The following is a 24,370-nucleotide window of genomic DNA, read 5'->3' on the forward strand; positions in this document are numbered from 1 at the left end:
GACTGCACGATCCGTTACAGCCATGCGGATAAGATGCCTGTCATCTCGATTGCTAGTGATACGAGGCCATTGGGATCCAATACGGCGTTCTGTATTACCCTCCTGAACCCACCTATTCCATATTCTGCTAACAGTCATTGCAAGCAGCAATGTCGCGATACGATAAACCGCAATCGTGATTGACTACAATCCGACCTTTATCAAAGTCGGAAACATGATGGTACACATTTCTCCTCCTCACACGAGGCATCTCGACAACATTTCACCAGGCAATGCTGGTCAACTGCTGTTTGTGTATGAGAAATCGGTTGGAAACTTTCCTCATGTCAGCACGTTGTAGGTGTCGCCGCCAGCGCCAACCTTGTGGGAATATTCTGAAAATCTAATCATTTGCATATCGCAGCATCTTCTTCCTGTTGGTTAAATTTCACGTCTGTAGCACGTCATCTTCGCGGTGTAGCAATTTCAATGGCCAGTAGTGTACTATGATGAAACTGCAACAGAGCAGACTATTTATATGACTGGCTTCACAGATGTCCTTACATCTGATAGTAAAGGAAAAGCATGTGGTGGAACTGCAGCAGAATGTGCTTGGTGAGTGTATTGGATAAGTATTACACATGAGTCTTACAAGTGTACAGCTCATGTGGGAAGGAGTTGGAAGTGGGTGTGGTGTACAGAAGAACTAAAAAATACTGTGTAGTTTGGACAGGTGGCAGAATACCATTTTGGGAGGGATGGGAAGGATTCTGGGTAGGATGTTCCTCATTTTCAGGCACAATAATAAATAGTCAAAGTCTTGGTGAAGGACCTCGACCGGTTGTTCCACTGTGGGATGATACTGAGTGGTAATTAGGGTGCTTCTTTGTAGCTGGTTCTTGAAGGTAGTCAGTGTATAGAGGGAGGGTGAGGAGATGGTGCAGGAAATCTGTTTGGACTAGGTTTGAGGATATACAGGTCGTGTGTCAGTGAAGGCTTTAGCATATTGGGCAAGAGAAATCTCTGCACTGCGGACATGAAGTTCAAGGATGTTCAAACTATATAGAAATGTTTTTATTGGTGCCAAATGAATGACAGTTATCAAAATGTGGTTAGTGGGCTTGACATGGGCAGAAGTATGAATAGAGCCATCAGAGAGGTGGAAGTCCCATCAGAGAGGTGGAAGTCAACACTCAGGAACTGACCATTGGGCTCAAGAGGGCCAAATGAAGTGAATGAGAGAGAAAGTGTTAATATTGTGGAAGAATAAGGTTAGGGTGTCTTAGCCCTGGGTTCAGACAATGAAGATATGATCAGTGAATCTGAACCAGACAAGGGCACTAGATGGTCCACAAACATGTTGTCGTAGGAGGGTGATATTAATGTGCACATGGCTGCACTGTGCATTCATTTGTATATCTTCCTCTCAAAGGAGAAGATATTATGTGTGACTATGTAGTTGGTTACATGTATAAGGAATGATGTGTAGTGTTTGGAGTTGGAAGAATGTTGGAAAAGGCAGTCGTCAATAGTGGCAAGGCCAAGGCCATGGGTAAAGGGCATGGTGTACTGGGAGGTGGTGTCAATAGTGACGAGCATGGATCAAGTTGTCAATGGGGCAGGGATGGTTGAAAGTCAGTGAAGGAAGTGGTTCATATCTTTAGTTTGAGAGGCTAAGCTGTGGGAAATTGGAGGTGTTAGTCAACAAGAGTGACCATTCTTTTGGTGGTAGCACAGTGACCACCTACAATAATGTGTCCAGGATTATAGGGCTTACAGATTTTGGGAAGTGGATTATTTGTTTACTTATTGAGGGGGAGGGGGTGGGGGGGTGGGGGGTTGAATGTGCGAGGAGATAGACTCAGGGAAGAGATTTTGGAGTGGGACTCACAATTTGAGTGCAGACTGAAGGTCATACTGGACTTCTGGGTTAGAATCACTATGGAAGGGCTTGTGATGGAGGAGGCTGTAGTTTGTCATGACAGTGGCAGAGCCTTTGTCTGCAGGGAGGATGGTTGTTTTAACAGAGTCTGTTTTGATGTTGCAGATGGCTGTTCTTTCCTCTGTTCAGAGGTCTGTGTTCCAGGAGAGAACTGGGAAAGGAGGGTGATGCAAAGTTGGACGTAACGAATTCCTAGAATCTGGAATGACATTGGTTGGAGGGATTGGTGGCAAAAAAGTGTTTTCATTGTAGGGAGTGGAAGGAGGACAGTAGGTTTTTGACAAGTCTAGCACGACCACTGAACTTGTATGTGAGGTAGAAAGAGAGACCTTTGGACAGGATTGAAATTTCTGTATGGTTGAGGTTTTTGGTGGATATTTTGACAATACTATTTCAGTTTGTTTAGGTTCTAAGTTTTATGGAATGTTGGGAAGGAGTTTGGGGAATGTAAGAGATAGCAAAAGTCAGCAAGGCAGGGTATGGGTGCTATAACGGATTGACAAGGGTTCAATCTTAAGTACTGATAGGTAGTGGTGCTTCAAGGTAGGAACAGGATATCAATAAATTTGAGAACATTTGGAAATGGTATCTACAGTGCATGTCCACATGCTGTAGGGCAAAGTTTTCAATTTGGGAAGCATGCGTGAAGCTAGCTGAGGTTGTACAGTAACTGTATCTTGCAGGGGGAGCATAGGTGGTCTAAGGATGCCTGTGCCCATCGAGATTTGTTTCTCTAGTATTAGGTTAGTGATTGACAAGGACTGGCACAACCTGAATATTTGAAGGTCATTATGAAAGGAAGAGTGGCATCAAGGGATGGTAATTTTTATGACTAGGCCACTGGTGTGGAGGAAGGACGGGGGTAATTCCTTGGCACCGACAGCATTTAAAGAATGGGATGCTTGGGTGTGGTACTGGGGCTTTAGCTAAAGACAGGGATACTTCTCTAAACTGACATAGCTAGATGGAACAGAAGTCCATTTTGGATGGAATTTCACCAGGTAAAATGAAAAGAAATGTAAATGATGTCACGGTGTGATAAGTGTGGATAAACACTACAGGGGTACATTGGAGGCAAAACTGGGTGGTATTTGATGAAGTAAAAAGGAAAAATGCAAAGTAAACATCTAAAGTAGACACATTAAGAACAAATTAGCATGTTAGATAGCTGTAAAGAGAACAATAACAACTGGATGGCATAGGACATGAGAATGCGAGAGGAACTTGTACAGTGGGCTGTGTGATACTTATATATATATATATATATATATATATATATATATATATATATATATATATATATATATATATATATATATATATATATATATATATATATATAATGGAAGGAAACATTCCACGTGGGAAAAAATTATATATAAATACAAAGATGAGGTGACTTACCGAACAAAAACGCTGGCAGGTCGATAGACACACAAACAAACACAAACATACACACAAAATTCAAGCTTTCGCAACAAATTGTTGCCTCATCAGGAAAGAGGGAAGGAGAGGGGAAGACGAAAGGAAGTGGGTTTTAAAGGAGAGGGTAAGGAGTCATTCCAATCCCGGGAGCGGAAAGACTTACCTTAGGGGGAAAAAAGGACAGGTATACACTCGCACACACGCACATATCCATCCACACATACAGACACAAGCAGACATATTTAAAGACCATTTTGAGGTTTTGGAGGGAGTGGAGCTGGAAGTGGGAGATTGAGTAGATGGGAGAGACTGGGTTTGTGTGCAATGAGAGGAGGTTGAGGTTTGCTGGAAAGGTTGTGAAGGGTGAGTGAGTTGCCTTTCCGGAGGTGGGAAACCAGGAGATTGGATAGTTTTTTGAGGTGGAGGGTGGCATGCTGTTCTAATTTACGGTTGGCCTGTAGGAGGATGCTCTGGACAGCCGGTGTGGATGTGGGAGAGGAAAGATTAAGGACTTTTATTAAGGATAGGAGTTGACGGGTGTGTTCATTGGCTGAGTTGATGTGTAGGTGAAGGATTAGGTGGGTGAGGGCAATGGATTGTTCAGTTTGGAACTGGTATAGGGACTGATGGAAGGAAGGGTTGCAGCCAGAGATGGGAACTTTAAGTGTAAGGCCTTTGGGGGTGATGCCAAATGTCAGACAAGCCTGAGAAAATAGAATATGGGAGTGTAATCTGGCTAGGGTGAAGGCATGTTTGCGGAGGGAATGTAAATAAAACTTAATGGGGTCATTGTGGGGGTGTTGTGAGGGTGACATGGTATTAGAAGGTGGAAAGTGTTAACATGAGGTGAAATGAAAATGAAAATAAAAATATAAATATATGGGGAGAGATAAAGGTGAACCGGAAAGAAACAGGAGATCTGGAATGAAAAAAGGCGAAAAGGTGTTGGTTACAGCTGGGCTATGTTGGACTTGGGTTGGTAGATAACGATGTGCATAAAGGTTAGGTGGTTGTGTTGCCGCCAAAACACGTTAAAGGACGCAGAAATTCGGGAAAATTTCGAAAAAACTGCGTGTAGTATATTAAAAGGAGTGGTATTGTGGTGGCAGATTATGAAAATGAGACTAACAATTGTCTGACGAAGAAATAATCGCGTTAAAACCTGTGGGAAGCGGCTAAAAATGATCAGTGGTGTGGGAAAAACGGAAATGGAAATAAAGTGAAAGTTATTAGAACTGGCCGAAATGGTTGTTTAAAAGGTGAAAGGAGCTGTTTGTGAACTAGAAACGGTGGATATTATAGCGGCGGTAGTGCTGAAAGCGGCAAAAAATTTTTTTGGTTATGGTTTGGAAGTGGGTTACGTATTATTGAGTATATATATAGGCGGGATAAAATAGTATAGCAGATTACGGTAAAAAGGAGAAGGTGAATTCAAAGTGAAACCAAAGTGAAACTACTGGCAAAAACAGAAAGAGGAAAATAAGACGACAGAAAAGATTTCGAAATGCAACAGTGACAATAACAAACGTAATTGTTGGATTCAAATTAATGATATCAATATAATGGAAGGAAACATTCCACGTGGGAAAAAATTATATATAAATACAAAGATGAGGTGACTTACCGAACAAAAACGCTGGCAGGTCGATAGACACACAAACAAACACAAACATACACACAAAATTCAAGCTTTCGCAACAAATTGTTGCCTCATCAGGAAAGAGGGAAGGAGAGGGGAAGACGAAAGGAAGTGGGTTTTAAAGGAGAGGGTAAGGAGTCATTCCAATCCCGGGAGCGGAAAGACTTACCTTAGGGGGAAAAAAGGACAGGTATACACTCGCACACACGCACATATCCATCCACACATACAGACACAAGCAGACATATTTAAAGACTTTAAAGACTTTAAAGACTTTAAAGACTTTAAATATGTCTGCTTGTGTCTGTATGTGTGGATGGATATGTGCGTGTGTGCGAGTGTATACCTGTCCTTTTTTCCCCCTAAGGTAAGTCTTTCCGCTCCCGGGATTGGAATGACTCCTTACCCTCTCCTTTAAAACCCACTTCCTTTCGTCTTCCCCTCTCCTTCCCTCTTTCCTGATGAGGCAACAATTTGTTGCGAAAGCTTGAATTTTGTGTGTATGTTTGTGTTTGTTTGTGTGTCTATCGACCTGCCAGCGTTTTTGTTCGGTAAGTCACCTCATCTTTGTATTTATATATATATATATATATATATATATATATATATATATATATATATATATATATATATATAGTGTGTGTGTGTGTGTGTGTGTGTGTGTGTGTGTGTGTGTGTCCAACAACTAATAAATTTCTCAGTGTTTTATGTATGTCTTTTGATGACCCTGTTATTTAGTGAGTTGGTATTTTTACTCTTTAAACTACTAATATGAGTCTCTGTGAGATTAAGACTTGAATTGTTAACTGAACAACATATACACCTGTCCTGCTATAATATGAGCTGTGTCAGATAATGGTGAGTTTGAACCACTGATTAGTAAGCTTGTGTCATCAACAAACTTTACAATTTCAGAACCATCCTTTAAAGACACTGGAAGATAATTTATGTAGACTACAAACAAGAGTATTTCCCTGAAATGATCATTGTTGGAATACACATTATGTTGCTCCATTCGGATGTTCATTTGATGCCTATGAAGTTATCTTTCAAAGAGACTCAACATTTTAACAAGCAAAATAATCAATTACTGATAATATAATGTAAATGAATAGATAAAAGATCTACTCACTAAGCAATGGCAGGAGAACACACACACACACACACACACACAAAAGGGTTTAACTTTTACAAGCTTTTGGAGCCCCATATGGCAGAGGTGTTGAATGGGAAGGAAGAAGGATGAAGGAAAAGAACTGGAGAGGCTTAGGGAAAGGGGTACAGTTCAGAGAAGTCACCCAGAAACCTGGATCAGGGGAGACTTACAACATGGGATAATAAGTCTTTCCTTCTTATCCTTTCTGGTAAGTCTCCCCTGAGCCAGGGTTCTGGGTGACTTCTCTGAACTGTACCCCTTTCCCTAAACCTCTCCAGTCCTTTTCCTTCACCCATCTTCCTTCCCCTTCAACTCTTCCCCCAGAAGAAGGAGCTGCTGGCTCTGAAAGCTTGTGTGTGTGATCCCCTGCTGCCGCTTGGTGAGTAGATTTTTTTATCCATCAATTTACATTGTAGACACAACATTTTGTTATTTTTATTTACCTATATGTCCATCAGGTTTCATGGGACCTTACAGACCAAAGATACTTGGTAATGGAATGAGTCACTACATAGTTTACTGAATTCTGATTACAAAATTCAAAAACAAAGAATTAAAAATAAAAAAAAAGAGTATAAAAATAAATAACAGGTTACGGAGAAAAGTTCTTAGCTATTGTGCAGATGTCCTTTACAGAATAGGAGGAGTGTGACATATGGAAACCTTTCAACTTTTAGCTGAACCCTTGGGGTTCATCACTCAATATTTTCAATTCGGTTGGAAGAGTACTGAAAATGAAACCTGCTGAACGGTATACATCTTTCAGTATCATGCTTAATGCAGTGTTATCAGAGCACAATTTTTTTTTTCCATCTATTGTTCAATGGATGAATGTTGCAGTTTCTTATGACTCTGTTATATTCAGTCACACTGACAGTCTGTCTTGGGCTGCTGCACAGGCAACTGTGTTGAAAAGAGCTGCTGAGCTATGCCATGCTATGTGCATCATTGACAGGCATGTCATCGCACTGCTGTACTCAAGAGTACTCTGAACACTGAAGTGAAGAGTGGCACTAGAGTATCTGTTGCAAAGAATAAACTGAAAGGAGTTGCGCCCACCTCTATCCTTGATGGCCCTTGTATATTTGTTGGCTTTAATTTTAATTTTAGTATTAGTAACAATGATAATGTTATTCAAGGTAATGGCTAGTTGTGTGACTATTATGCGAACCGATATATGGTTCTATAAGCCAAATCTAGCACAACATGTATGCCACTTTAGGGAAAGCTATAGAGACCACATCTTTATGCCTAACTGTGCTAGATGTGCTAAGAGTTATTATGATTTTAGATTAGCAAGGTACAGACCTCAGTGGTATACATATTAGAAACTGAATAGTACACATACACAAGTCCCTGGAGGCACAGCAAAGCAAACCTAGAGAATGGCCTCATGGCTAATGAGGCCTCCTAATCAGGATAGAAAACATGGGTTAATAGATTTTAAAAATTATAAAGACAATGGTACATGCAAGTGTCTCAGTGAGCATTCTGTACACATCAGGGAAAATTATGTTAGCAGGTTATATCAAGTGTTCTACGTAACAGGATGGTGTACACCCTCACGTCGACTGTAGGCTGTACCAGGAACACCTATCAACAAAGCATCAAGGGCACACAGGAAGATGAATGTAGTATAATATAAAACATATAAAACATACAAGATAACAGAGTTAAAGTAAGCAAAGTGAAATAACATTCATGTTTCAGTGTCAGAGAAAGTGGATATCATTCTTATAGTGAAGATAGCAGCATTCACTTTCTGCACAAGATCTTGAATATGATATACCCATGAAAGCCTTCAATCTACCCTCAGTCCCAAGAGTTTAAAATTGGTACAGAGTCAAATGTTTTTCAGAAATCGAGGAATACTGTATCTACCTGACTGTCTCGATCCAAAGCTTTCATTATGTCACACGAGAAAAGTGTGAGATAAGTTTTGCATGATGGATGTTTTTGGAATCCATACTGGTCGGTATGGAGGAGGTAATTCTGTTTGAAATTCTTCATTATGTTTGGGCTCAAAATATGTTCCAGGATTTAAAACATCAACATCAAGAATATTGGGCAGCAGTTTTGTGGATGACTTCTACCACCCTTTTTGTAGATGGGCGTGACCTGTGCTTTCTTCCAACTACTAGACACACTTTTTTTGACCAAGGGCTCTATGATGGATTATAGTTAGAAGAGGGGCTAACTCAGCTACAAATTCAGTATAGAATCTGATATGGATTCAATTGGGCCCTGGAGCTTGTTCAGTTTTAACTATTTCAGCTGTTGTCACCACTACTGACACTAATACTTACATCAATCATCTTTTCAGTGGTACAAGGATTAAATTGGGGCAATGCTCCTGGCTATTCCTTTGTGAAGGAACATTTGAAAATGAAGTTAAGCATGTTAGCTTTTGCTCTGCTGCCCTCAATTTCAGTGCCTGCCTCATTCGCGGGTCACTGGACACTAACTCTGGTCCCATTGATAACCTTTGCATACAACCAGAATTTCTTTGTGTTTTGTGAAAGGTCATTTGACAATACTCTGCTACGGTAGTCACTGAAGGCTTCACACATTCCTCTCTTGATAGCCAAATGTGTTTCATTCAGCATCTCTCTGTCTATAGCATTATGCTGTAACATCTATTATGCAATAGTCTCTGTTTCATTAGAAGTTTCTTTACAGTGACTGTATACCGTGGAGGGTCCCTCCCATTATCAACTGTTTTGCTGGGTACATATCTGTCCAGTGCAGGGTCAACTATTCTTTTAAACTTGAGCCATAGTTTCTCGACATGCTCCTGTCCCTGTGCTAAAGGTTTCAAGTTCCTCATTCAGATATGGCACTGTTGTTGTTGTTGTTGTCGTCTTCAGTCCAGAGACTAGTTTGATGCAGCTCTCCATGATACTCTATCCTGTGCAAGCTTCTTCATCTCCCAGTACTTACTGCAACCTACATCCTTCTGAATCTGCTTAGTGTATTCATCTCTTGGTCCCCCTCTACTATTTTTACCCTCCACGCTGCCCTCCAATACTAAATTGGTGATCCCTTAATGCCTCAGAATATGTCGTACCAACCGATCCCTTCTTCTAGTCAAGTTGTGCCACAAATTTCACTTCTCTCCAATTCTGTTCAATACCTCCTCATTAGTTATGTGATCTAAGCAACTAACCTTCAGCATTCTTCTGTAGCACCACATTTCGAAAGCTTCTATTCTCTTCCTGTCTAAACTATTTATCATCCATGTTTCACTTCCATACATGGCTACACTCATTACAAATACCTTCAGAAACGACTTCCTGACACTTAAATCTATACTCGATGTTAACAAATTTCTCTTCTTCAGAAACGCTTTCCTTGCCATTGCCAGTCTACATTTTATATTCTCTCTACTTTGACCAGCATCGGTTATTTTGCTCCCAAAATAGCAAAACTCCTTTACTACTTTAAGTGTCTCATTTCCTAATCTAATTCCCTCAGCATCACCTGACTTAATTCGACTACATTCCATTACCCTCATTTTGCTTTTGTTGATGTTAATCTTATATCCTCCTTTCAAGACACTGTCCATTCCGTTCAACTGATCTTCCAAGTCCCTTGCTGTCTCTGACAGAATTACGATGTCATCAGCGAACCTCAAAGTTTTTATTTCTTCTCCATGGATTTTAATACCTACTCCGAACTTTTCTTTTGTTTCCTTTCTTGCTTGCTCAATACACAGATTGAATAGCATCAGGGAGAGGCTACAACCCTGTCTCTCTCCCTTCCCAACCACTGCTTCCCTTTCACGTCCCCCGACTCTTATAACTGCCATCTGCTTTCTGTACAAATTGTAAATAGCCTTTCACTCCCTGTATTTTACCCCTGCCACCTCCAGAATTTGAAAGAGGGTATTCCAGTCAACATTGACAAAAGCTTTCTCTAAGTCTACAAATGCTAGAAACGTAGGTTTGCTTTTCCTTAATCTTTCTTCTAAGATAAATGATAAGGTCAGTATTGCCTCAGGTGTTCAAACATTTCTATGGAATCCAAACTGATCTTCCGCGAGGTTGGCTACTACCACTTTTTCCATTCGTCTGTAAAGAATTCGCGTGAGTATTTTGCAGCTGTGACTTATTAAACTGATAGTTCGGTAATTTTCACATCTGTCAACACCTGCTTTCTTTGGGATTGGAATTATTATATTCTTCTTGAAGTCTGAGGGTATTTCGCCTGTCTCATACATCTTGCTCACCAGATGGTAGAGTTTTGTCAGGACTGGCTCTCCCAAGGCCGTCAGTAGTTCTAATGGAATGTTGTCTATTCCCGGGGCCTTGTTTCGACTCAGGTCTTTCAGTGTTCTGTCAAACTCTTCACGCAGTATCATATCTCCCATTTCATCTACATCCTTTTCCATTTTCATAATATTGTCCTCAAGTACATCGCCCTTCTATAGACCCTCTATATACTACTACTACCTTTCTGCTTTCCCTTCTTTGCTTAGAACTGGGATTCCATCTGAGCTCTTGATATTCATACAAGTGGTTCTCTTTTCTCCAAAGGTCTCTTTAATTTTAGTGTAGGCAGTATCTATCTTACCCCTAGTGAGATCAACCTCTACATCCTTACATGTGTCCTCTAGCCATGTCTGCTTAGCCATTTTGCACTTCCTGTCGATCTCATTTTTGAGACATTTGTATTCCTTTTTGCCTGCTTCATTTATTGCATTTTTATATTTTCTCCTTTTATCAATTAAATTCAATATTTCTTCTGTTACCCAAGGATTTCTACTACCCCTCGTCTTTTTACCTACTTGATCCTCTGATGCCTTCACTACTTCATCCCTCAAAGCTACCCATTCTTCTTCTACTGTATTTCTTTTCCCCATTCCTGTCAATTGTTCCCTTATGCTCTCCCTGAAACTCTGTACAACCTCTGGTTCAGTCAGTTTATCCAGGTCCCACCTCCTTAAATTCCCACCTTTTTGCAGTTTCTTCAGTTTTAATCTACAGTCCATAACTACTAGATTGTGGTCAGAGTCCACATCTGCCCCTGGAAATGTCTTACAATTTAAAACCTGGTTCCTAAATCTCTGTCTTACCATTATATAATGTATCTGAAACCCTACAGTATCTCCAGGCTTCTTCCATGTATACAACCTTCTTTTATGATTCTTGAACCAAGTGTTAGCTATGATTAAGTTGTGCTCTGTGCAAAATTCTACCAGGCCGCTTCCTCTTTCATTTCTTACCCCCAATCCATAGTCACCTACTGCGTTTCCTTCTCTCCCTTTTCCTACTACCGAATTCCAGTCACCCATGTCTATTAAATTTTCGTCTCTTTTCACTACTTGAATAATTTCTTTTATTTCATCATACATTTCATCAATTTCTTCATCATCTGCAGGGCTAGTTGGCATATAAACTTGTACTACTGTAGTAGGCATGGGGTTCGTGTCTATCTTGGCCACAATAATGCGTTCACTATGCTGCTTGTAGTAGCTTACCCGCACTCCTATTTTTTTTATTCATTACTAAACCTACTCCTGCATTACCCCTATTTGATTTTGTATTTATAACCCTGTATTCACCTGACCAAAAGTCTTGTTCCTCCTGCCACCGAACTTCACTAATTCCCACTATATCTAACTTTAACCTATCCATTTCCCCTTTTTAAATTTTCTATCCTCCTTGTCCGATTAAGGGGTCTGACATTCCACGCTCCGACCCATAGAATGCCAGTTTACTTTCTCCTGATACAGACATCCTCCTGAGTAGCCCCACCCAGAGATGTGAATGGGGGACTATTTTATCTCCGGAATATTTTACCCAAGAGGACGCCATCATCATTTAACCGTACAGTAAAGCTGCATGCCCCAGGAAAAATTACAGCTATAGTTTCCCCTTGCTTTCAGCCATTTGCAGTACCAGCACACCAAGGCCGGTTTGGTTAATGTTACAAGGCAGATCAGTCAATCATGCAGACTGTTGCCCCTGCAACTACTGAAAAGGCTGTTGCCCCTCTTCAGGAACCACACATTTGTCTGGCCTCTCAACAGATACCCCTCCATTGTGGCTGCATCTAAGGTATGACTATCTGTATCAATGAGGCACGCAAGCCTCCCCACCAAAGGCAAGGTCCATGGTTCATGGAGGGGGGGGGGGGGGGGGGGGGTATATGGCACTACTGAGCGGGACTTTTCAGCAGAAGCAGCATTTTCCTGAAGATGGTGACCTGCTGGATCGCCGAAATATCGAGTCAAGTTGATTTTAGGATCCGGCAGCAAACCCGAAGAGACTTTGAAAAAATATGTTATAGCTTGGAAGAAGAGCATACATATCTGCAATTAGGATCGTATCAAGACAGTGGCTCCTGTAAAATGGACTTCTTATAAATCTGTGGGAGCACAAGCTCTATGAACTTCCATCCCCAAGAATATCGCTGCAAAAACAGTATCTCTGGACCTTGGGTACTGTGTTCTGAGACACCAAGTGTTAAGTTGTATCTGTCCATATAATGTGTATAAATAAATATTGTGTATGTGCATCGGTAACACTGACAGTCATTGCACATTGTGAACATACTGTTCATTACGCAAATACTAAAAACATAAGAAAGGTTATGTATGCAGTGTCCAGAAATAAAGATTTATTTAACCGTATGGCTAGGGCCCCCCGTCAGGCAGGCCATTCGCCGGGTGCCGATCTTTCAATTTCACGCCACTTCAGAGACCTGCACTCGATGAGGATGGTAGGATGATGATGAGGACAGCACAACATCCAATCCCCGGATGGAAAAAATTCCAAGACACAGCTGGGAATCAAACCCACGCCCAGAGGATTGACAATCCATCATGCGGACCATTCAACTACCAGGGTCACACAGAAATAAAGAGAAAGCTGTACACATGGGTTTAGAGATGGATGAAATGAGACTGGAAGAATAAGAAAATAGCTCTGAGCACTATGGGACTTGACATCTGAGGTCATCAGTCCCCTAGATCTTAGAACTACTTATACCTAACTAACCTAAGGACATCACACACATTCATGCCCGAGGCAGAATTCAAACCTGCGGCCGTAGCAGTCTCGCGGTTCCAGACTGTAGCGCCTAGAACTGCTCAGCCACCTCGGTCGGAGAAGGAGAAGAATCCACAGGATTCTTACGTATTACTATGGATAATGAGCTGAAATGGAAGCAACATGTTAATTCTGTCTGTAAAAAACTCAGCTCCATCATATTCATAATGAGGCAGCTATCACAGTATGGAGACAAACAGCTTCCATGCACAGCATACCATGTACTCTTTGATCTATACCTGTAATGGGGAAACTCCAACATTCAAGAAACAAATTAATGGTGTTTGCATTACACACACACACAAAAAAAAAAAAAAAAGCAATTAGGATCATACCAAGACAAGCATCCCCACCCCACCCAATTGACAATGGTTGAAAAATGACCCCAGTACTCAGGTATAAAATTACTAAGAAGTCTGCCAAAAAACTGCATGACCATGTACATGACACTAAGTTTTCAAAGAACCTCAAAGACTATCTGGTAGAAAAGGAATTTTACAATGTTAAAGAGTATTTAACACATACAATTTGTACATTTGGTTACTTACAATAATTGACATTAAAATGTCAGAAAAATGTTAGGAAGTATGTGATAATGAATGTTTTTTTCATTTTTTGTGTGTGTTTTATTACATGTACATTCACTATACACCACGTAATCCTACATGAGCAAATAAAATTCAATTCAGTTCAATTCAAGATGAGTCTGGTACTGTGATATGCATAAACAATGTCACATGCAGCTTCAATTTCTCTCTCAGTGGATTTGAGTTTCTGGTCTACTGTGTCAAATACACCATGGCCATTTTTCATTTGCTATCCCTTTGATCTAAACTTAAATTTTCCCCAAAAATCTTCATAGCTATCAATTTCATGCATCAACCAGCTTTCTTTACCTAGTATTACATGAGCTTCTCTGCTTTTCAGGACTGTTTCAAACACTGGTATTTTTTTGTGAATGCTTCAGCATTTAATTACTAGGATTTTAATACTCTTGCCTATGGGGGAGCAGGGCATTCTTTTGGATCTTACATTTACACTACAGCTACTGTTATCTGGCCTGAATGCAGAGTTGTCTAATCTAAAAAACTGCTGTGTGCACCCCCACACACAGTCATCCACCTGAATAACAAGCTTCTTTGTAAGTCACTGGAATGGCCCAAGTATGAGCTCAGAGCCCAGACAACTAGCACCGTTTGTTCCAATATGCGCCAGTATCTGCAGCTGGCTGCACCGTGTTCATTCCGTGGCTGCCAGAGTAGCCTCTTCAGCACACTGAATGAGGCCCAACTGGCACTGTTTGTTCCAATGTGTGCCACAATCTGCAGTTGGTTGCACCCTGTTTCCTCAGTGGTTGCTGAAACAGCCTCTTCAACATGTTGAATGAGAACCTCAGGCATACACACTGAGTGCACATGGTGTCCTTTCCTGTCCCTTGGTACCATTTCCCTAACAGGTTCCATCACTTGCCGTACATTTCAACTGTCAACAATTAATAGACCCTTACCCTTTTGCGTTTGTCTCCTCTTGACACCGGACAAAACAGGTGTCCCCAAAACATGCAAAATGAATCCCACTAGATCAGTTTCAGTTTCAGTGAGAGAGAGCACCTCAGATTTGTAGGTTAGAGGGATCAGTACAACATCCTGAGTCCTCCTTGGTCCCCATCCATCCAGTACAGAATGTCTAGATCAATCAATGACACACACTCACAGTCAAGTGGATGAGTAATGTCAGATCCCGTACTTCCATTAGAGGAGACGGTATCCACGGAACAGGACAGTACTTGAAATACCTTTGGTACCAATACCACAGGTACAGCTCTCTGTAGCTCTTACAACAAACCAGTTTACATCAGCCTCCAATCATTTGACCATGGTCAGGGTGATTATGAACATCAACCAACACATCCCAGTTTGAGAACAGCTTACACAGTGGGCCTGGATTGCAGCTGGTGCAATGTTTTTAGCCAGTATATGTTTTTCTGCCTCATTTATATAAAAGAAAATCAAAGGAATTTTAGCATAAGACAAGAAATACATAATCATGACACTCGCTGTAAGAGGAACATTGAAGTGCCAAGGTGTCACCTATCAAGCTCACAAGACAGCTTTCCAACAGTCGCCCTAAAAATGTACAATCAACTGCCTCCACAAGTGAAATCCCTGCCACCTGAATTATTTCGGAAAAAATTGCTCAGGACTTGAAACAACATCCACTATATTCCTTGGCAGAGTTTTTCAATAGTGGTTCTAGTGAATAGACAAAATAATAAATATTGTTATGTTTTATAAATAATTTTGCCTAAATTTAATCTTCTTTTTATGTTCTCAGTTAACTGCACATTTAATTTTGTGTTTTACTTAAAGTACATATTTTGCCAAAACGAAACTTTGTGTGTATGATCTACACGGTTTTGTAAACATTTTGCTCTATGGTATTTTCATTTGCTGCTATGAAGTTTTACTTTCCTGTTTAGTTATATTTCATTTTCTCTATGTTCTATGTGTTTTTGTGCACTGCTTTTGTCGACCCACATTTTATTTGTGACACAGTCTGTCCAGCCATGGCTGGTAAACAACGAAGATATAGTAATAAAGTAATCTATTACAGGAGAGTTAACAAATAACTTTAAGCTAAGCCTGCTGACTATATTTTAATCTGTTGAGCTGAAAAATTAGTAATGTACTCAAATGCATTTAAATGAAATCTTTATGTTTTTGTTATATGCAGTATGTTACGATCTGTCTTGTATATCAGAGACTCCTTGTGTATAAAATAGTATTTTATAATTAACTCATCTGATGTTTCCATCATTAAAGGATCACGGGGTCCTGTGTTCGATTCCCAGCAAGATAGGGGATTTTCTCTACCTGGGGACTGGCTGTTTGTGTTGTCCTCATCATTTCATCATCATCATTCATGGCAGTGGCTAGATTGGACTGTGCAACACATTGGACTGTGTAAAACACTGAACTGTGAAAACCATTGGGACTTTGTATGGGTGTTCATGACCGCGCAGTTGAGTGCGCCACAAAATCAATCGCCATCACCATCATCATTATTATTATTACCACAATCATTAAAATAATTCATTGATAAAATCGACCATAGCATTAATTCCACTTACCCATATACTCAAATACGAGGTATATATCTCTGTTGTTCCTGGCTTTATGAATACCAAGTAGTTTTATGACGTTCGGGTGTTCACCAAATTCTTGAAGGAACATAATCTCCCTGAATGTTCGCTGTGCATCAGTCTTATTCCGAAAGGCATCATATATCTTTTTCACTGCAACTGTTTTCTTCGTTTTCTTATCCAGTGCCTTCCAGACAATCCCGTAGGCCTAAAATAGAAGAGCGAGTACCGGTATCACGACAGGCAGCAGTAGTAACATATTCAAAATGTGATAGTATGAATATGACTCACCCCCTGGCCCAGCCGTTTTTCAATTTGATACAGACGAGTTATGTGTGCGTCTACTTCACTCATACTTTTTATGAGGAGCAAATATGGCATGCGATTATAAACAAGAGATTGCGAAATTTGCGTCGCGAGTCATAGTCTTTGACGCAGAATATCTGATACGGGCAACAGTTTCAATTTTACTTTTCAGATACACTTCTATCTTTGTATTTGACATTGCCCGTTTGCACAGACTCATTCCCGAATGTTTTGACGTATTTCTTTGATGTTTACGTTGTCATGGGAACTAACGCGTTCCAAGCTAGGGGACAACTATTTGGAGGACATGTAAAGGCAGTCCTAAATAGTTTCCACTGATCCAAGTTTCACAATTCACAAGTGACACTTGGACTCTTCTTGTTTTGCCAACCTAAAGAAATGTTAGTTTACTGACACTTCGCTTAAACGCTATGACAACAATAACAACAACAACAACAACGACGATTCATCTGCGTTACTACTGAATAAAGTAGACGTCTTTTAGAACTAGTATGTACTATTGCTTTGTCGGAAAAAAAGGTGCGTATGGAGCACTTGTCTGCTGAAGGTCGCGATTTATTACACAAGTGTTTCTAGGTACATCATGAACATGACGATTTTAATCGTAAGAGCATTGTTTGATTTGTGACAGTTCGCGCCAATATGCTGTGCCGGTAACTCTGAGGAGAAAAAGGCGCCAAAATAATGTTTCACGATGTTTAAATTAAACGCCCCCCGAAGGTAACAGTACCAGAACTTTAATTTCAAACCTAGTACTCCGTAATAGTATACTGTTACTTATCTTCTTCAATTGTTAAGAGACCCTAACTAAGTTGTGTAAAATTTATTAACAAGTTAACAGCTTCTGGCCAGCCATATTACAACCATCATTAATCTAAAGCGTCCTGGCCATCTTTCTCATTCGACTGCGATGAAACCACTGCGTCATTGTAGCAATTCATATTGCAATTAAAATATTAATTAAATCTGAAGAATTTTGTTAGAGGGTGTTTTCACAAAGGGGCTTTGTTAATGCCATTGCTTTTATGTATTTTGTCTTCAACTGATTATCGCCGGACGGACCTTAAGTGCACTACGAACAAAATATCGCAGATTTAGGGGCTGTAATATAATTACCGATGTACGTTTGAACCATTCACATGCCGCGAGTGTGCGAACATTGTTTCTTGTCTAAAAATAAAAATACTACAGTAGAACATAGTTTTATGTAATTCTAAAGAAATGAAACCTATTCAGCACTAATAGGAACAGCAAAAGAACTGATGCATAAATGACAGAACTTCCTAAATATGTGATAAACGGTACAGCTACAAAGATGTCACCAAGACATCAGTTTTATTGTATAGAAACAGGGACATCAATTTATGGCTGTACATTTACGCAAGCATACGACTAGGAATCAGCAACTACAACATATGTTCCATGAATGTTGCGTATTGTCGATGTCAGGCTGTCAGTTCTACTTGTCGCACGGCGTTACCTTGGCAACGTAAACAACAGAGATATTTTTAAATGCAAGCTTGCAAAGCATCTACGTTGTCACTGCTTATAAAATGCTAGTATTTGTAAAGCTAATTTTATGTGGAAATTTCGGATATGATGTGTAAAACTAAAAATGTCGCATTCCGTAAAAGTGTAGGTACAATGGATTAATTGGTTTCTGTGATGATTATTTAATCTGCCGTCTGAACGAAGAGGATGACATCTGTGTTGTGTACGTCATCTGTCACGAAAATCTTTGTCAAATCGGTGTTAATGGTGATGTGGTCTAATTTTCGACAATACAAGTATCTGTGGTCGAAGGGTATCTGAGAAATTTACAAAAAAATGAGAGTGGGTTATTTGTTTATATTTTATTCTTTTTTCACGTTTATAACAGTAATATATGGAAGACGTATGCCAGACAGCAAGCTATGTGCGGATGCGCTATGTAAAAGTAAGTCAAACCTTCTTATTTGTTTATATTTTTTACGAAGCTTCCGACTCATAACATTGTTTTAACCGTAGCGGATTTGAAAATATTAGTTAACAGTTAGCATTTGCATAAGTAATACCAGCGTCATAGTTTGCTGGCCTCACAGGATGGCGATAGTGAACTGCCTACTGTAATCCAATGCTATTAAACATTTACTACCGGTTGTACGCTTGCAGCAAGATACTAATAAGGGATGAAAATAGTTTACTGTTTTGCGGTTGTTCGTGGATCTGCAAAAATATATCTGAGGACATTTTTCACTTACACGTAGATTTCATTGTAGAAGTTTTGTACTGTGTACCTTTACATCGTACAATCACATGAAAATAATTTCACCTGCTGGTGGATTTAATGTGAAAGATTTCTCGCCTGCTGTTAGTGAACAAGAAATATTGTCTACTTAAATTTTAGATAATATACATACGTGACATCACTCATTCACCAGTTACACACGCTGCTTTAATATTTACGTTTGGTTCTTGCTGTTTATCTTATAAATCATTTATTTCATAGTCGGAGTTATTACAGAATAACTTAAAATTACTTTAAAAATATATTTGTTGTGCATTATGGACCCCATCTTTATTGACCTTGTCTTGAATGGACCATTAAATCTTCCATCTCGTGATCTTCTTTGACTAGTTATCTTCTTGAGGTATCATTAAATATTTTTGTGTCTGCTAATTAGAGTAGCTGAGGATAGCAAATATAATTTCGTCTTCTGCTACTATGAATGTAACTCGTGTTCTAAACTTGGATTATATTGTTATAATAAATTTCTTCAGAGAGTAGAGTAACTTCAGACTTACTGGCGTATCAACTGCAGTATACTCCTAATGTATAGTGATACATTGCTCTAGTAATCTCCAATGTCTGAGCACTACAAACTAAGAGGCATTTAAGGTCCTAAGGCTGTTTTCTTAAAAAATTCGATTTGAACACAATATGCATTTTATTAATGAAAGTAGGGTCTGTATTGGATTCTTCTTCCACAAAATAGAGAAAATTAAAATCAGGCTTCCACTCTTCTTTTTGCTATACCTATCAATAGCCTGTAAATTGAAATTCCAGCTGGTTATTTTTGTGGTATCAGGGAATACTTTATTTAAGTTTACTTGGGAGCATTCCTACCTAATGGTATTTGATACAGGTGATTACTGTGTTTTCCTAACTTTGACACTTTCCTTCACTATTTCACATTGTCATTATTTTTCCACTTGATTGAGTTTTGAACACCAGTGAGCATAGGTATTGATTGGTTCCTGTGTCATTACTCACTTTCATATATTTTATTTCGAGTTCCATAGAGTGACATGTGAACATTACACAGGATATATAATGAGTCAAGTTTTACAAATTATTGTTTAGCATATAATCACATTGAATTTATTATATGAAAGACATTAATAATACGAGTAACAGAAACTTATGAGTAGTTTAACATATGAGCTACCATATAGATACACATAAATTTGAGTTTAATTTATGCTGTTCTGGTATACTGACTAGGAATGATATTATGCATTGTTACTAACAAATTCATCTATAGTGTACTAAATTCCATCTAGAAGTAATTGCCTCAGTTCTTTTTCAAACTTTGGTATGTTTCTAACCATATCTCTAATTTATGATGGATGGGAAGGCATTAAAGGTCTTCATGTTGCTGTACAGAACCCCCTTCTGGGGAGTGGGGTAAATACTTCATCTTTCATGTAATCCCATTTTTGATGTTTGTTAATAAGTAAATTAGTAGTTTATTTATTCACAGATAATTTTTTTCTGTGATATTAGGTGCACCAACTTAATACAACAGTAAAACGTAATTAACAAAACAGTTTAGGCCCTATATAGATTTATATTTTGGTTCATGTTTGTGGTTGTTGCATAATTTATTTAGTATTTATTATTGAGACATAATATTCGGGGGTTCAAACTGCATGTATGTTTTAATGTCTCGTTACACTACATGGACCACTGTTCCACATACCTCTTCATTGTGTAATGTAGCATCTGCTGCAACATACACGGTGCCGATTGTTGAACTATATGAAAAAAAAACCTAAATTAGTTACAAACTATGGTGTACACACACTTTATTCACCTTGTAAATGTCTCTACAGATATTCAGATTTTGGTTATGACATGTTCGATGTGCCTGCCGCCATTAGCAATGATGTGGTGCAGATTAATATAGAAATATTGCATGGCCCACTGAAGTGTGAGAACATCGATGCTGTCAGTGACCTCCTGAATAGCTGTTTTCAGCTTAGCAATGGTTTTGGGGTCTTGTCTTTAGTAAAGCCCCACAAAAAGGAGTTGCATGTGTTCAGATCTGGACAATGTAGTAGCCATGCCAGTGGCCTCTGGGTGTCCCAGAGCCAGAATGCAGTCCCCAAATTTCTCCTCTAGGCCCTCAAACATTCTCCTGCATTGATGCGGTCAAGCTCCATCCTGCATGAACCACATCTTGTTGAAATCATGGTCACTTTGGATAATTGGGATGACATCATCTTCCAAAACCTTCATGTACCAGTTGTTAGCCACCATGCCATCAAGGAATATCACACCAATTATTCCGTGACTGTACAGTTCACACCACACAGTCACTCATTTAGGGTGAAGGGCTTTTCGATCGCAAAATGCGGGTTCTCAGTCCCCCAGATGTACCCATTTTGTTTATTGATGAACCCATCCAAATGAAAGTGGGCTTCATCGCAAACCAAACCATACTAATTCCCATCATGCCCCACTGCCAACTGTGCAGTTTGAACATCCTAATGAAAAACTTTCAGAAGTTATGATGATTTTATTTCTATATTTCAATAATTGTCACCCTGTATGATGCCTACATTGCTCTGTCTTAGGGAATGGGCACTTGCTGCTTTTCAGTCACAGCCCTGCTCACCACCTGTACTACTCAAGGTTTTATAACTTGCATTCAAATTTAATATTATTTTTAACTAGCTTTTTTCACACTGCTTTACCCGTGTGTGTGTGTGTGTGTGTGTGTGTGTGTGTGTGTGTGTGTGTCACATATAATGTCCACATCTCCTTTATGCCCCTGACATGTAGGCTGCCCAGCAATGCAGGTCGTTAGGCCGATACTATTACCTAACAGCATACCTGTCATGCATGGCAACTTATGACAGGGGCAGAAGAAAAATATTTCACACATGTGCTACTCCTCTGTCCCTGACTCTCTTTCTTCTTCCCTTCTCTGTCTGCCTCTTCATCTCTTCCTTTCTTTATCTCCTCCTCCCCCTCCCTTTGTCAGTCTCTTCTGCCCTCTCTCTGATAATAGCCGCCTCTCCTCCCTGAGTCATTATCCTCCTCCTGCTCCTCCTCCCCCCTCCCCTTCCTTCTCCCTGTATGTCTCTTCCTCCCCCTCGCTCTCTCCATTTGTCCATCCTTTTCTGCCTTTCCGTCTCCTCCTCCCCCATCTCTCTTTCTATTCACTCTTCCCCCCTGTCCATCTCATGGTCCCATCTTTCCTTATATCCATTTCCTGCCCCCATCTCTTCTGTCCCATCTCCTACTCCCTGACCTCTCTGTCAGTCACTTCCTGCCCCAATTCCCTTTCCATATCCTCATCCCCTTCTCTCTGTCTGTTCTCCACTTATCCTCTCCTGCTCTCATTCCCTCCTGAGCCCCCTCATGCCCTATCCATCCACACTCCTCCCTCTCTTTGTCCATCTCATCTGCCTCCATCAGGTTATAAACTTCTCCGTGCTAATACTTTCAAGGCCTGCTGTTTCTTTGCTAAATTTGGTTGAAATCAATCCAGGGGTTTGGGATGAGGTCCTGGACATACGCATTTACACTCTGCTTTACATAATGTAACAGATAGAGGGTAAAATTGGACAAAATATCTAACACATTGTAACAGGAGTTGTTAAAAGCTGAAAGTTGTCAATAGCTTAAAGTCCTGTAATTCTTTTTTTTTTATGTGGACACATTTAACAAGTGGGACAGTGCCCAAAAGGAAGCTGCCAAAATGGTTCTTCAGCTAGGCCAACTGGCTACATACATTCAATGGTCTGTATCTGAAGTGTCCAGCTACATACGTTCTCTGGTGGTGTGAGGAGAGTTGCTCAACAGCTAACAATTGCTGGATCATGAGGAAATTCGCAGCTCTGTGAAGGATCATATGCTGACCAGTTAGAGAGAAATTTGCAACCTTTCAGTTGGTGAGGGCAACGGTCCAACGAAACAGTAAGAAGTGCAAAAGAAGGATCATGGAAAATATTCCTTCACCAAGTCCACCACTTCATAATCTCAGCACAAGTATAGAAACTTAAGAGAATGATTTTCAGAAAAAACAACCCTCCCACTCACAACAGCTATACTGAAGGAGGGATGTTTCCAAGACGCTGTCTAGCCATCAATAGACAGTGGTAGTGTATTTCACTAAGGCATTACTTGTTTGTATCAGGCATCATACAGCTATACTGTGGCTATGGAGACATCAGATCACACCAATTTGTGTCATAAAACTGCCATTTTCCCATGTGGAAGTTTTGTTCAGGACTGTCGGAGCCTCGGAATTTTGCACCCAGTCACAAGTATAATATGCTGCAACATCTTGACAATGAAATAAAGGAAATCCATCATGAGTTAACCCTGCTTCCTCAGCCCAATGAGCATGGTAAACACGGTCAGTTGCAAGGAGTTGACACACCCATATCTTGCAATTTATAGACAAAAGTCCCTAATCCTTTGGATTAGGATTTGTTCCTGGGGAGGGGTGGGAGGGGAGGTGGGGGTGCTGGGATGGTTGATTTCTGGCTTGAGATGGGGGGATATTTTCCCCAAAGGGGTCATTTCTCTCCCAAACCCACCTACTGTTACATGTATGGGGAGGGGTGTTCAGGAACAAATGGACAAAAATTTATGTGCTGCAGAGAGTAGGATGCATCTACAGCAGGAAGTGTCTTGAAATTGGAGGTGGGACTATAATAGGAAGTATTCCAGAGTTAGGGTGCTTACTAAACTTTAATGACTCGTTTTGTCATGTTGCACAACATGAAAAATGCCATGTTGGATGACATGATGGCATGTTTCACATTATACGATATGACATCATGTATCATGTTACTTTATTTGACATAATGTGTAATGTTACATGATGTGGACACTAATACTAACAAGGAGAAAAACATGAATATGCCAAGATGTTTCAATTTAAAATTCTTTGAAGCTGGCAGATAAGTCAGACAGCTATTTTCCATGTTTTTACATCTCTGACTCTGCCCCAAACACATTCACCATTGTTGTTGGGTTTTTTTTCCCCTCTATGGCAGGGGCATTATTTGTTCTGGTTCCCAACACTTTTTCTACCATCATTTTGACATTAGACCATCATAGCTTGGCAAATGATCGAGTATCAGTTTTTTTGATTGGCTTTTGAACTGTGTTGCCTATATTGTGCACCCTAAAACAAAACAAAACAAACACACAAAACTTTCACAAAACAACAGGATGACATTAATTACTTGTATTTGTCTACCTTCTTATAAAATTTGAACCGATTCCCACAGACTTGAAACATAAAAGCAGCACACACAAAGAAGCTAAAAAAAGTGTTTTTGCACCTAAACTCCAAATGAAGCTAGATTTTTAAAACTGATCATTCAACTTCATTGTAAGATTGTACTTTTTTATTTATTCAATTAACTTAAACAATTTCTGTACATCCACTTATGTGCTGCATTTAGCTCCGATTTAAACTGTTGT

General features: G+C 39.8%; 2 protein-coding genes across 5 annotated transcripts in view; one reads left to right on the plus strand and one right to left on the minus strand.

The window, feature by feature from the left end:
- The window catches only part of LOC124802746 (mitogen-activated protein kinase 15-like), a 202,165-nt gene extending 184,279 nt beyond the window's left edge, over positions 1-17,886 (minus strand). Inside the window, exons 1-2 of one of the 2 annotated variants that reach the window (XM_047263729.1) lie at positions 16,627-17,886; positions 16,324-16,543 (exon numbers count right to left, since the gene is read on the minus strand). In XM_047263729.1, coding sequence (XP_047119685.1) covers positions 16,324-16,543; positions 16,627-16,716 — 310 coding nt within the window. In that variant the 5' untranslated portion in view covers positions 16,717-17,886. The remainder of the gene's footprint in view (positions 1-16,323; positions 16,544-16,626) is intronic. The other variant, XM_047263730.1, reaches the window with a different exon arrangement.
- A 525-nt stretch (positions 17,887-18,411) lies between these two features.
- The window catches only part of LOC124803093 (melanoma inhibitory activity protein 2), a 166,598-nt gene continuing 160,639 nt past the window's right edge, over positions 18,412-24,370 (plus strand). Inside the window, exon 1 of one of the 3 annotated variants that reach the window (XR_007017204.1) lies at positions 18,412-18,598. Coding sequence is in view for 2 of the 3 variants with exons in the window: in XM_047264245.1 (XP_047120201.1) it covers positions 18,490-18,598 (109 nt within the window). In the remaining variant the exon portion in view is untranslated. The remainder of the gene's footprint in view (positions 18,599-24,370) is intronic. The other 2 variants (XM_047264245.1, XM_047264246.1) reach the window with 2 other exon arrangements.

Source organism: Schistocerca piceifrons, chromosome 6, assembly GCF_021461385.2.
Source record: "Schistocerca piceifrons isolate TAMUIC-IGC-003096 chromosome 6, iqSchPice1.1, whole genome shotgun sequence".
NCBI classification, from domain to species: Eukaryota; Metazoa; Arthropoda; class Insecta; order Orthoptera; family Acrididae; genus Schistocerca; species Schistocerca piceifrons.